This window comes from Varanus komodoensis, unplaced genomic scaffold, assembly GCF_004798865.1.
Source record: "Varanus komodoensis strain SLA01 unplaced genomic scaffold, ASM479886v1 scaffold1, whole genome shotgun sequence".
NCBI classification, from domain to species: domain Eukaryota; kingdom Metazoa; phylum Chordata; class Lepidosauria; order Squamata; family Varanidae; genus Varanus; species Varanus komodoensis.
Window position 1 is genome coordinate 104,661,093 of NW_025335268.1, and position 14,873 is coordinate 104,675,965.

General features: G+C 41.1%; 1 protein-coding gene across 16 annotated transcripts in view; it reads right to left on the reverse strand.

Moving 5' to 3' along the window:
* Positions 1-654: 654 nt before the first annotated feature.
* Positions 655-14,873, reverse strand: part of ABLIM1 (actin binding LIM protein 1) — a 153,111-nt gene continuing 138,892 nt past the window's right edge. For 15 of the 16 annotated variants that reach the window (XM_044439510.1, XM_044439442.1, XM_044439401.1 and 12 more), the window contains 5 exons: positions 13,451-13,511; positions 13,025-13,032; positions 11,679-11,753; positions 8,047-8,127; positions 655-6,935 (listed from right to left, as the gene is read on the reverse strand). In XM_044439510.1, the coding sequence (XP_044295445.1) occupies positions 6,822-6,935; positions 8,047-8,127; positions 11,679-11,753; positions 13,025-13,032; positions 13,451-13,511 (339 nt within the window). In that variant the 3' untranslated portion in view covers positions 655-6,821. Of the gene's footprint in view, positions 6,936-8,046; positions 8,128-11,678; positions 11,754-13,024; positions 13,033-13,450; positions 13,512-14,873 lie in introns of those variants that run through there. The other variant, XR_006415615.1, reaches the window with a different exon arrangement.

Consider the following 14,873-nt stretch of genomic DNA (forward strand, 5'->3'; position numbering starts at 1 on the left):
CCACAAGACACTCTGCCTCTAAGGAGAAGAGCTCAGATTCTTGCAGTTAGAAGAGTATTCTGCAAGCATTATGCCTTGCTCCCCAGACATGCAACAGCAGAGGAAGTAGGTAACTTTAGCCCTTTAAGAAAACTGGGTGAAGCACCTGAAGTTTGTCTGTCCCATGTTATTCCTCCTCTGCTATGCAGATCACAGAAGAGGGTGAAAAGGAGGCAGAAGAAAAAGCAAAGAAAGGTGGCAGAGAGGAAGTTAAACAGTGTGACCTTTCCTCTATGGCCCTGTCCACCACCAATTGGTGTCTCCCAAAAGACTACATGCAAAAGACTGTGGCCCTTGACAGAAGAAAAGTTGCCGTCTATTGACAGTTCAATGGCCCAGGGAGCTTGGATGATTGGCCACAAATTTCTGCACCGAGCCTCATGCAGGCCAAAGGGATTTAAATCTCTCATTTCTTTGTGAGCATGATGTTAGAGTGTCCTTTCTTGGTTCCTGTGGGTCTCTCTTTACAAGTCCCCCAAATATCCTTTCTTCTCCTGGTAAACCTTGCCAACAAAAGTGAATCTTTGTCCTATAGCACATAATTGTAAATCTACTTTACATCAAGACGCTGGAAACGCGACATGAACTGAATAAATGAAACAGACACCCACAGAACAAGGTAAGAATAAAGTTCAAAACTTTATTCATTTTACTTGGTTTGAGTACAACAGTGATGTAGATTATAGTGGCATTGGTGTGGTGGGGTGATGACTGTATCTTTATAGAAGAGATGAAGAGCAATGATGGCCAATGTTTCATTTTGCAAGAAGCAGATTTAACTGTATAGACAGGCATTGGTGTATTGTTTTTAAAAGAGAAGTTCCAAATCAGAGGTGTCCCATGATAAAAAAGGGGGGGGGGACAAAAAAGGAGAAAATTCTGACAAAAGTTACTTTCTCTCATTTTGGGGAATGGGTTGAACAGGGAAGAAACATGTAATTGAAAACCGCATTGTTAAAACCCAATAAACAGAAGAAAAATACAGTTCATTAAAGCAATCTTCCTACAAAACAGCAGTAAAGTTCCCTCGCTGCAAGGGATGTTGGCAGTGGATCCAACTTTGCACAAACAAGCGCTCCCATGGGAATAAACAGCACTTGTTATAGGCTCTGCTCTGATTTTGCTGGCTAGGAAACAGCCTGATGTTGAAGTGCTTTGCCCCAAATTCCATGGGATTTACATGAAGCTTGACTGTGCATTAGAGTCACTGATTGTGGATTAGTTTAAAAAAAAGAGTATGCAAATTAAGATCAATTACCTTTGAAGAAACAGATTTAGGTACAGACTCTGTACCTTTTAAAAACAAAAAAAATTTGCCATGGATTCACACCACTACATTCCACAGCTTGCTGATGTTAATTACCAAAACCCCTACTGATGTTAATGGGTTTGGATAGAAGCCACTGGAAAATAATGATTAGACTCATGCAGGGTTATCATTTTCACACATGGATGAACATCATAAGGATGCAATAATAAATGCAACCGGTCCTCTCTATTAGAAAATATTTTGCAAGATGAAGGAATTTACAAAACTACTTGAAAGATTTTAGTATTTCTTGACTTGGTGTTGGTGGTTAAGCTTTGCTTATCTGGCCACCTTTAAAAGGGAGGGATTAAAGAAAGGCCTTTCTAGAGTTGTCACTCTTTTCCCCAGCAGAAATTCTGTGCTATTAACAGCTGCATTTTAGGCAGAAATTCAATTGCTGCTACTTTACCCCTCATGGTATCTCCATGCCAGCAAAAGCAGCACCTGTTGATTCCTGCTCTCCCAACAGACTTTCTTATCAGGAAGAAGATGGCAGTCTTGGAACATTCAGAAAAAAGTTAAGCAAATATTCAACCCTTCTGCTAAACAAGCAGCATTTTGGATTGAAAAGCAGAAATTGAAAGAGAAGGGCAAGCAAACGATTCCTTAGTTGAGCACCATTAAGAGTCTCTCACCAGGGGAGGCTGAAGAGTTCTCATTTCTAACAGATGGTCTCATAACATTTATTCCAATAAAACAGAGTGCAGGACTTGTACAATAAAAATGCTTAAGGACAATGCTGCAAATCTAATCAATTCTCTCATAGTGATTGTCTGCATTCTGGGGTTGCTTCCACACATTAGCATTTACTCTGGAACAGCCATGTTCTCTTCACTCACTTTTGATGGGGCAACTACATGGCAGAGATATAAAATCATTATCATCACATGTTTTCACTCTGGTTCTTCTATCTTTGCTTTAAACCACACAAAACCATTTTGTTGATGCTAAAGGGAACAGCAGTAGTCTCCATGCCTGTAGACCATCTAAACACAGCCTTCCTCAACCTAGCAGGCTGGTTGGGAATTATAAGAGCTGTAGTCCAACATATGTGCAGGGCACAAGGTTAAGGAAAGCTGCCAAGCATTACTCTTCCCCAATTTTGTCATGTGCAGGGACTGGTGGTGGAGGGCAACAGGGAGAAGAAAGGAGAGCAGGTCCAGCACTATCATTAGGCAGTCTCCTCAGGCAGTAGATGCTGGAAGGCAACAGTAGATTTTTGGAGGAGAGCTCTGGAGACCACATGGCTTGCCCTGTGCTCTCTAACCTAGTTTTGGGTGTGGTGAATGCTCTCTCATTCCCTGTGTTGAAGCAAGATTCAACATCTAGCCCATCAGTTTTTCTAGCTGGAATGGGAAGGATGCTGTCTTGTCTTTTGCCTCCGGCGACAAAATCTCTTGGACCAGCCCCAGGTGGCATTCTCTGCTAGTGATAACTTAGCACTACTCATTTATTTCATCTTATCTAGCACTTTTCTTACCAGATACATTTTACAGTGTGTTGGTTTTACAATTTGATATTTGGATGTTCACCATAACACACATACCTGCTTCTCCCCAAAGTGTGGAAAGTCAGTTGCAATCTCACATGTAGCTTACAATGAAAGAGCCAGGAACTGTCAGTTTAGAAGCACCACTGGAGTCTTCAGACCATGTCTGAACAGTTCTGCTTGCCAGAACTACATCTCAGGAACTGGTTGCTACTGGTAGCTATGGGAACATAAGATTATTGTGTGTCTTTGATAAGGAAAAGGATTTATCTTTATCTGTCTTTCCTGACATATGGAGTGTTTCATTCAGAGTATGGAAGATGCCAATGTACTTTTGCAGTACATACAAAAAACTTCCTAACTAGTTATTTCTATTTCTCAGGAATGCCACAGGACTTCTCATTACAAGGACCATTCCTACTTTCTAGAATTTAAAAAGTTGGGTGAATCCTGGTTTGGTCTCTGTGGGAACTGAGATGGTATAAGTAAAGATGAGAAGAACTAAGTCAAGAATGATATGGAGGAATGGAAAGTTGCGGTAGGACTTGATATTCCATGTGGTTGGTACCTACAGAGGATAATCTCCCCACATGGTTAGAGGCGCCATGTGGGATGTTTTCCAGAAGTCATAACGCAAAAAGTAGTTCATCCACACACTGTAGCATCTAATTGCTCAGCTGAAGGAAGAGTGGTAAAAGTTTGGGACACCACAGGGAACAGATGCCATGCCTTCAAAAAGCAACCCTCCCTACTGTTTCAAGATAGAAACATATCCTGAAAGAAAACGGAAGAGGGAATGCACACACAGGTTGACTAGCTGGTGAGGCTGCAAGTTGGCTAATTTGTTGCATTATAATCAGCATATGCTACCCCCGCCCCTTTTTGTGGGTCAGACTGAAATGTCTGCCCATAGCTCATAGCATAAAAGCAGTAGCACCAAGCAAACGCAAGTAGAAAGGGTGCCCAGCCACAGAGGGCAAGTTGGTGGGGTGGTAGTAGCAATAGCATGCACAGGAAGAAGGCTGCCCATCTATTCCTTTGCAGTTGATTGGCTCCCAGTCCAGTGTATGGTCATGGGACAAATTTCCAATTTCTCCAGTTAGCAGCATGGCCCATTCTAAGCCATTAATTCAGGTTGGCATGTTAATTGTTTATTGGCCTGTTGTAAATGGCAGTTAATTTGAAAAACAAGTCAACACTAAATGATGATGCTGTATGACTTATCAGAGCTGAACATAAATATGCCTTGTAGTTTGGAAGTCTCTTTATGGCTCCTAATACTGGTTCAAACTATTTTAAGTGACAGTGGAGCACATGAGAATGGAGAAGTCTAGGTCAACATTCTCCCTTGTTGAACTGGGTCCTTTCTTGCTCTGTTGCATATTGACTGCCTTCCAGATATAATATCAGATGCAACTATAAGATGAATATGGATGGCCAATATCCCAGTGATAACTTGCCATGTAATCACTTTATAAGCCGGTGATCAATATGATCCTGCCAAGTGGGGAAGAGAGTGTCACTGCTCCTTCACCTTCCAAAATCCGAGAGTGGGAATATGGTAACATTGGCCTCATCCCTTGGCAGGTCATGACAGAGAACCCATGCAGCAGCCTTCTCCAATTTGGCACGTTTCAGATGTATTGGACAACAACTCCCCAAACTCCAACCAGCATGGCTACACCAGCTCTTGAAGCATACTGCCAAGGGAAAAAGATGATCTTGGCTGCACTGGCTGGCAGTGATGGGAGTCTGGTCCAAGATGTCGGGAGGTTAGGGAAGACTGCTGCAGAGACTTTAATGTGCACTCCACCACAGTCTCCCATGCATCAGTGCCTGGTCTGGGTAAGATTCTCTTTACCACTTAGCAGGATATGAACAGTAGAATTACTCGAGAGTGAAAGTGCTCACCCAAGAGTAGTTTCACCATCTGCTATGGGCTCAGATAAACAGCTTATGAAGTCGCTTTATCATTAACTATTTGTAAGAGCAGAAAACGCTAAAAGACCAATTCCTCACAAGACTTATAGTCACTAAGGCTGCCATCCTATGCACACTTCCTTGGGAGTAAGTCCTATGGAATTCAGTGGGGCTTCGACCTGAATAGCCATGATTGGATAGTGGTACAAGCGAAGCGTGAGTGCGAAATCTGCACGGGCCATTGGAAACAAAAATAAAACCTTCAATGGCAGCATCCGGCACCCATAGTAAAAGGTGGACTTATTAGGGCAGCCTACTGTTGGTGGGGAACAGCTGCAGATTCTGTCAAAATAGTTGTGTGTTCTTAACTGAACCTGACTGAACAAAATCTGTGCAATCTTCCAGGTATTTCTGCTAGATGGAGGCCACCTCTCACAATATTCCGTGGGAGAACATTGCATGTAGTCCAGACAGCCTCATCTAGTTAAGACACTGTTCTAGAAGTTATTCCTTCCAGGTACTGAGGATAAATTAACAAAATAACCTAGGTGGCAGGCTTTGGATTATTAAAAGAATGTACAACTATGCTCTCTTTTACACTGAATGAGCCTAGAGTGATATGAATAAAACTAAATCAAACATTGCTTAACTTGATATATTGTGCAGTGCCATCAGTGCATACAAGAAAGTGGTTTAATCTGCTAGTTTTCAGCAGCAGAATCTGGCAGGAGAGGTGCCGGGTCATGTAACATCTTCTTTGTAAAACAGTTTAAATCATCGTCTTTTCATGCAAGTTCCAGAGTTCAGCAGTACAGTAAGCCAGTTGCCAACAGCATCTGTCTGTTCCAACAGATGCTGTTTTGATTGTGGACAGAATTGCACTGGTCCACAGAAGATCCCCTTGACCAACTTTACCAGAGCAGTCTGTGGCGAGACCATGCCACTGGGGCTCCCACAGGGCAAAGGTGGCATCTGAATTAGACCTAAGCTCATGTTTCACCTTGGCTTACACTGGGAATCACTGCTGAAGCACTTGTGTCACTATCGAAGAGGGTTGAGGAACCTCCTTCAGCCAAGGGCTGAATGTCATTTCAGAAAAGCACTAGTGGTGCCTGGGACTGAAGGAAAAGGGGGAAGGCCAAAGGTGGGAGAGATGGGCCCAAACACACACACAACCAACATGTTGTACTTTAGGGATCTATTGCCAGTAAAGTCAGTCTTAGGAGAGGTGTTTCAACCTTTTAGAATGGGGAAACTTCACAAAAGCTGAGATACCACTGAAAGATTGGTGGTTGGGGAAAGGAGTGTGACCATCTGGGGATTTTGGGAGGGTTGGATTTGGCCCTTACGCCTGAAGTTCTTCGTGTCTGCTACAGAACTAGAAAACCAACCCCTGTCTTGCTTTATTTTTCTTGCTGGTCTGGGTTAAAGCAATAGCTGCATTAATTAAGCAAGGGATGGGGAAATGGAGGAGGGAAGACTTGACAACAAAAACACAGCAATTCACTGGTAGACATGTGCAACTGCAAGCCGTGAATCTGCATTCAAAGAATTTGGCTGATATGCAGCAGAGCAAAGGAGAGCTGCTTTGGCAGCCTGCTTTGTCGACGGGTAAAGCCAATTAATTGCAGTGGCTGTGCCCACATGATAAATATATTACACCAGATTCCTTCCTTAATGGCAGAAGATGTTCGTTCATTCCTTGGAGAGACCATGGCTACATAATTGTGGCTTGGCATCCTATGGGCACTTCCTGGCTCTATCCATATCATCCCCCTGACAATAAGTGAGGGGGAAACAGAAGGCAGAGCAGTTTTGCACTATGTATACGTGTCATGTAAAAATGTTACAATGAAAACCACTGTTGAGATTTTGAACATGGACACTTTTGTGCCATGACTCCCTGGCAAGCTTTACCGGTCCTTGCACCATCACAAGGCTTTCATAGGTGCCTTTCTCAGATCCCCCCGTCCCTGTTTGCTCTCCAAAAAATGTTTGCACTTAAGTATAATACATTATCCTATATGCAGTTTCCCCCCCACCCCTTTGAAGGGACAGAACGATTCAGAAGAGTTTCGCTTTCTTCTTCATGTCATTGCGCCTCCAGAGAGGTAACTTATCAAATTCTTGTATCGTCATGCCAAATATGTCTTGAAAAACCTCAGGTGCTAAGTGACGCTAAAGAAAGATAAGAAAAGGGGCAGAAATCAGTCCAAAGATATAAAACAGGAGAACTCTGTCCTACAGCAGTAGCATTTGTCCTTTTCAGAGCTGGGAACCACCCTTTGCCGAAAAATGAATTTGGCCCCTCACGCCTTATTTTGCCTTTATGAATGCAGTACTGCTTTTGTGGTTCACCTTTTGTGACCCAGTGAGTCTAACCAACCTAGTGAGGGCTAATAAATGACAGGAAACTCATTTAGCAGCCTAAGAGTGATCATAGCAGAATTAAGGGAAAGACCATAGCTTCAAGGGGAAGGCTCTCGTTCCCCTCCGCCCCCTCAGTACATTCCTCTCCCCATGAGCATTTTAGCTGCAGCACCAAGGGTTGCAATTCTGATCTGACAGATACCTATCCTTTCTCATCCGTTTTAGGTGTCTTATATTCAGTACTCCATGCTTAGACAATAATATGTGTCCGTACACCAAGGAAAAGGTGCAATCTCAGGGCTTTTTTTGTTATAGAACACACCGGAACAGCAGAACAGCGTTCCAGCACCTTTTTTGATGGATTTTTCCAAGCGATTGTGAATCACCCTGTAGGGCGTAGCAGATCAGAGGCAGAAATCATTAACATAGTGCCTGCGGGATGTTTGTGTGTTGGTCCTGATTGTGAGGGCGCTGCTCAGATTGGGATCGTGTGGTTGCGTGCTGACTTAGCTGGCAGTGACCACTGTGTAAAAGTGTGACCCCAAGACGTGAGTTCCGGCACCTTTTTTTTTTTTTTTTTTTTACAAAAAAAGCACTGTGCAATCTTATACATGTGATCCTTGGAATAAATTCTATTTTGCTCAGTGGGTCTCACTTCAGAGCAGATATGTGTAGACTTGTGGTCTTCATTTCTCTTATTAATCCAATTGGTATATTCCCTATTTATTTATTTACATATATTTATAGGCCGTCTGTAATTGCTGAGGCCTTCCTAGGTGGCTTACAAGTTAAGCTAAAACATGCCAGAGAAATGAATGCTTCCTTTCTTAAGCTCCGTTAGAAATCAGAAATAAACCCCATGTCTCTGCAACACCTTCTAGCAACAGAGCAGCAGCTTGTACAACAGAACTTCTCTTACCTCCAGCCTGGTTCTATCCACCTCTCTTAGAATTTTACTTCGCCCTCTGTTGGTCACCATGAGCATTTCATATGGGAATATCTGTTAATAGTATAGAAGAGGCATTTATGTAGAATTTATAGTGCTGCAAAAAGACATAATTAAGCTTGCACAACGTGGTCATTGTTGGAATGCAGCTGCAAGTTCACAAAAAGTCTACTTTAAATAGTCGAATGCAAAATCCACAATTTTCCAGTCTGCCTCAAATTACTTGATCGTTCCTGAAAAAAATAGCTCTAATACTTTGAATGATGTCTGCACCAAGTTTATTTTTATACACAACACTAAATATAATGTAAGGAGTGGGTGGATTATGCACTTTATTCTATTCCTCTGAGTGATTGGGCATTGATCCCTGATTGGCATTCCAGTTTTTGGTTTGTTCACAGGGAAATAAGCATTTCATAGAGAAGCCATTCTAATTATGGTGCCTCCAGCACTGTAAGTGCAAAGGTCTTGTGCATCTAGGATCTCTTCTTCCTCAATGACTTTTTTTAACTGGGGGCATCAGAATTAAAATGAAGGAAGAATTGGTGGGAACACACAGGAGGGTTTCAGGGACCCAAAGAACGTTCTGAGAAACAGCCAGGGTGATTGCGGAAAAAAAGCTTGCTTGAAAGTACCTCGAGTCCCAGCAACTATCTTTCTTCTGCACCACCTTTATCCCACTGAACTTTTCTTTGAATCTTAAAAAAAAATCCATTCATTTCCCCACATTTCTACAAATTCATCAAGATCACCTCACTAAGTTGTGCTGCTAACCCAATTGTTTTCTAAATATGTAGAGTGCTTCCAGACAAGGATTTCATCACACCATCTTATTCATGGAAGGTAATGGCTATTTTTGTCCAAATAATATTATCTTTCACTCTAAGCACCCTGCTCCGTGTTTCCCCACAATTTCTACCACTTTTCTGATGGCAGAAAATGTGCTAAGGAGAAAATAAACTAAGTGACTTCCAACTGGTAGCACCAGGAAGCTTCTATTTGGAAGCATCCTTTGGAAAAGAGCCCAGGAGTGATCCAGAGATGTATTGGCATCTCTTTTCTGGAAAATCAGTAATGGTGGACAGTCTTCTTCCAGATGGCAATTCTATACATGAGCACTTAAAAATTTCCACGGAGCTCACTCCCAGATAAGTATGTATAGAATTGCAGCCTCAAAGAACCGTTGTGTTTCAAGATGCAGGTTTTCTTCAATGTACAGACATAGGGGGGTGCTGGACGTGTCCAGAGATGCACTGCTGATTCATAATAATAAAATTCTGTCCCACAGCTTGACATGTACAAAAACATGCAATTGTTGTAAGTATTTCTAAATAAAAATTACTTATTTTAGAAAGATTACCCATGCAATACAACTTATTTTTGTGAAATTCTCTAACCAAATAGGATGTAAATTCATTCCCCCGCAATGTAAGTCTATAATTGTATTACTAGGCAAATTCAGAATTTGTAAGTGCAAGGTCCAAATTTGTTGAAACTGCATAGGTAGCATAAGGCTTGACAAACTTCCTTGAATAATCTAGAGTGGGACTGTATACTGAACTGGCTGAAGCCTGAGCCATCCATTACCCTTTAGACTGTTTCAGGTGCTTTTCAAAGCAAAGTGGGCTCACCCTACGAAGTGACCAGAATCAGAGTTGGATGCTGCACAAGGGTTCTTTCATGATTCAGCTTCAGAAAAGTAGACATAGTGCATCTCTAAAAACATTTCTTTCTCTAAATAATGAGGGTGAGGTGGGATGAGGAGATTGAGCAACTGACAGGTTCACTTTCTAATCATACAGCACATTTTACACAGTGCTGTCTGATCACTGCACTTGAGCACGGGTCAAGGATGGCTACTCATGTAATATTTCCAGGTTCCATCTTGGAAAAGTTTTACATGGTTTTAATCACTGTAACTCCCCAGCCTTCTGAAACTTTGCAGGCTTCTTGCTTGCAGACACCTCTATGATGTGTGCCATTGTCATATGAATTGCCCCCCAAAATACACAATGGGGGAAATCAAATCAGCCCCTCCTAAACTTGAGGACTCCTCCTTCCACATAAACTGTTGTACCCAGCCTTCCGAAATGTGAAGGTTTTCTTGCTTACAGCCACCTTTTCTATCAGCGTGCCATGTTCTGTTGCAGATTAATCAAAGAGAGCGGCAGGATTAACCTTTGCAAGATCTTCCATTTTTAGTAAGATTTGAGGACATGGTGGTCCCTTTGTTCTTTCCAGCTTTATTTATTTAGTGCTTTTATATACCATCTCGTAGCCACATGGCTCTCTAGATGTTTTACATAATGAAAACCAACAACATAAAACTTCGTAAGTAAACAATTAAAACTGCAGTATCAAGATAGTCCTCCCACAGAAAGGAAGGAAGGGAAAAAAAGGAAGGCATGTTAGCCTCAATGGGTTCAATTGTAGGTGCCCACATATACATTGTCAAATAAAAGGAAATGCATTACCAAAGAAAAGCACACATTCCCAACAGTTTGCAGATACTAATTTTGTGCATATAGGTAAATTCAGAAACAAATTTACTATCCAATGAATCTCACAAATGAAGAAGGCTCGGAGTACGTAGCCCATGTCTCTGGTCATTCTGCTGCTGTCTAACCTCCAGGCCCTTTAAATACTTCTTTAAACAGGGCTTGTGCTGGGCAGTCCTTCAAAGAAGGCAAAGTGGGAAATGTCCACTGGCAATCCTTCCAAAGGAGGACTATCCACAGACAAGAAGCTGGCAATTCAATTATGGGAACTACTTGCGACTACACTATTGGTTTCATTATCAGCCACACTGTGAACATTTCAGAAGCACAATAAATAAGATTCAGTCATCAATAAACATGTGCCACTTAGTTTATTGTAAGTAATTACTTAAATGTTGTCTAGTATATACAGTTTGGAACAGAATTAGTGGTAAGAATCTTACACTTATGCAATCCATTCCACTATATAACCTTAATTACATTAGGCTTTGTATGTTTTACAATGCAGTCTGAAATTCAAATACAAAACAAAGACAGTCCATTTCACATTCTTCTACTTGACATGGTTTTGGTAAATGCTTTTACAAATACTTCATTTGAATCCAAAATTGGGCAAGTTTCTCAGATTGCTTATTTTCTATTATTTGTAAAGATCACTTTATAAACCAAAGAAATGCAGTTTCAGAGTTTTAATTCATAGTTCATTTACTACTACCAGATACCCATTGATTTTTTTAAAAATAAACAGCACATTCTTCCAGCAAAGTTCAGAAAAATCTCTATTTTGCCATAAATTAGACTGTACTGTTTCTACTCTAGGATTTTCAGTGGCAATAACAGACATGGGAAGTTAGTGTATGTCTGCAGTCTAGGACAGCATATTAAACTTTGCCCTGAGTTTATATGCCGACTCAGCTGCCTAGCTCACTGCTCGTGTATCTGGTACTGGGAAGTACCTCTTACAGTCCAGAGAAACAGAGAGCTAGCCCATAAAGAGTTGCATTTAAAAATGGTCAAGGATGCAAACACGCTTCGAATTATATACTGTCATTTCATAGGCAAACCGACATAACTGTTTTTTGCAAAATGAGTAATGTCTGCACTTGCCTTTGGTTCCAACATGTTAGGCATAGACACTCCTCGGTCCATTCGCATTCCAGGGACATGACCATCTGGGAAGGACTGTATCAGATATAGGTAGACATGAGACACACAGGTTACATGCACACACACACATATAGACAGGGTAAAGGCATTCATGGTCAGTATAGACATGAATTTATACTAAGGCCCCAACACTGAAACCTTTGCATTAGCCAATGGGATATTAATATATTTACTACTTGAACACTCAACTTTCCATGGGGCCTATCAAAAGCATTCTCAGTAGAGACTGAGTAGCAAGTTGAAAAACACCTTTCTGGTCAAAGTAAAGAAAGAAGAGACTTGATAGATCAGATCAAAAGTCCATCTAATCTGTTCCAACAGTATCTAGCCAAGTGCCTACACACACAGCACAAAGGCAAAGGCTCTCCCTTATTTGTCCAATATCCAGGATACACTGGTCAATATGTAGGGCAGTCTTCCTGAATTTCATGTCCTTCAGGTGTATTAGACTGCAGCTCCCATAATTCCCAGCCAACATGACCAATTCATTTACAGGGGATGCAAGTCAACACATCTGCAGGGCATCAGGTTGGGGAGAGCTTATGTAGGAGCCCAGGAATGGTGGAAAATATGGACCCACAAGCTTAGCTGGTCACTTTGTTTTAATTTCTTAGTTAATTTCCAGCAATACTTTATGCTGCATTTTCCCCTTTGCTTTTTCCTCTGCCCAGTTGACAAATAACATAGTAATTTCTTCTCTATTCTAGCCTGTTATTTCCTGTTAATATCATAACACGCAAGAAAAAATTCTTCAGTAATTCCAGTTTTATATGTTGGACGACTCCATGTGAAGTAGCCATGGGCTTTGTGAGCTCAAGCATTTACACCCACCACATCCAGCATTTATTGGACAATATACAGAGCCAAGCCAGTGCCAGTGTTGCAGATCACTTGCCACCTTTTTCTCCCATGCCCATAAACACATGCAGAGGAGGAAAAAATCAGGGAATCATATATGGGAAATGACAAGGGGTATGGTTTCAGAATGAAGAGGTTATGCCTGGACCTCCTGTTGGTTGGAACTAGAGAGATCTGGAAAACCTCAGCAAAGAGAGGATTGCCACATCATGCTCCCTTATCAGTAGTAGGAAAGTTTACCAAGCAAGTTACATAATATGCCCTTTTCACAATGATACAAGTTTACATCATTAAGTTAAAAAAACATGCAGATAAACAGAACTAAGACACTCTTTCTTGTAGCAGATATACAGATGTAACAGAATGGATGCATTGCTGATGGACTCGTTTAGACTCTGTTACTTGATGGAAGAAACTCTGTACTGTACCTGGAAATCTGAAAAGCAAAAAAGGGAAGGGGAGCAAGGAGAAAACACCCCATCAGGATCAGGATGGTAAACAATTTGTCCTTACTTAAAGACTAAATTGCCGGGGGCTTATAACTTGCAAACATAAACTAACTGTTCAGAATGAAACTGATACGTTAATGTGTTACCATTATCTATCATTTGCACAATTCCCTCTGTATTTTAACTCAGTTTTAGTGTACTGAACACATAATAGAAGAGCAATATATTTCTTTGAAATAAAAACAAGAATAAGAACATGCCAGGGGTAATAATGATGTTCACCAAACCAGTATGGGAAGACAAATCCTTTTTCAGCTGACTATGCATACTGTTCCAGGAGTACACCAAAAATGTTCAAATAAACTCAGTGGCTAACTAAAGCTACACAAAGAAGGAAGATCTTACCTCGAGCAGCACTGCTCACATCCCCATAGCTGTTGTACTGACCAAAGTCTGTAGACACTGGCTATAAAAACAGAGAGACACAAACAGAGAGAGGGAGAGAGGGAGAGCACAGCACAGAGATATGACTTACAGCAGTAAGGATTTGCAAAACAAAGTTAAGCACATATCAACCCCCCAAATGCTTTAAGATGGTGCTTAAAATAATGTTAAGGGAGATGAGGTCCAACTCTCTTCTAGTAAGTAACTGAAGAACTAACCAACTTTTTCACACAGAAAAAGCTGGCACTGTGACTTTCTGGCCTGGTAATTTGTACACAATGATCCAAAGCAGTGCTTGAATAGAAATGCTCCTCCATCAAGTCAAGTCTATAGTCCTCTTTGTTTACAGGTGAATAATGCACCCCAGTTGACTTTGACTAGGAGGACTTGATGATTGAGCTTGACTGAGGATGCAAGAAAAGATGCATCTTCTTCTTGCTCATGGTACATATTCTCTAGATGCTTTGGTATAGGAACATAGAAGGCATTTTCCACAGCTGCTGAACTGTTTGTAAGAGGGTAGAGAGAAAAGGAATCAGAACTGGTGTTGGTGTCTCCTTGTAAACAGCATTAAAGACAAAGAGACCTTTTTGAAAATATGTCTTTAAAACTTTATTGCTCATGGGAGTCAACAATCAGCAATCGTCAAAGATTGTTTGAGAAGAGGACAAGAGAAATAAAATAGAAAAACTAAGAGAAAACTAGCAGAAAGACATAATGATGGAAAGAGAATAAATTTAAATATAACCTCAGCAACTTTAAGGATGCAGTCCAAGGATGGGAGAAAGTTCCCTGAGACAACCATACTGGCAGTCAAAGAACTATGAAAGGAGAAGATGGGAAACATGGTGGGGAGCGTTCCCCTACAAGAACTCTTCAGCATTAAGTTTGCAAATGAAGCTCCTCATGCATGATGCACAGAGACCACAAAGAAGAACCTGGGGAGCCACTGACAGTCACTGTTTACAACATTGGCTTAGATTAGGGGAAACAGGAGTATTTTTTTCCAGTTAAGGTTTGATCACACTTGTGGACTCAAACACAACCTAAAATAAATCTCACATCTCTAAGTTTGCAATGTGATTGACACATGTACAATGTATTCAATATCATGCATACATTTAGAAAATGCTTTAATGTTCATATAAATGTTGTATATACAATATGTGCCTGAGAATTCCCACAACTTTTCATGCAAAAAGAAAACAACAACTACCAATGCAGTCTGTCATGAATGCAAGAAGGAATAAGCTTGGAAGTGGAATCTGGTGATCTCCAGTTTTGCTAGAGATTCCTATGCTAACATTCCTATGCTAGATGGACCAACGGTCTGGCTCAGCATAAAGCTGCTCCCTTTGCCCCAAGAGGGGAGAGAGTAACATTT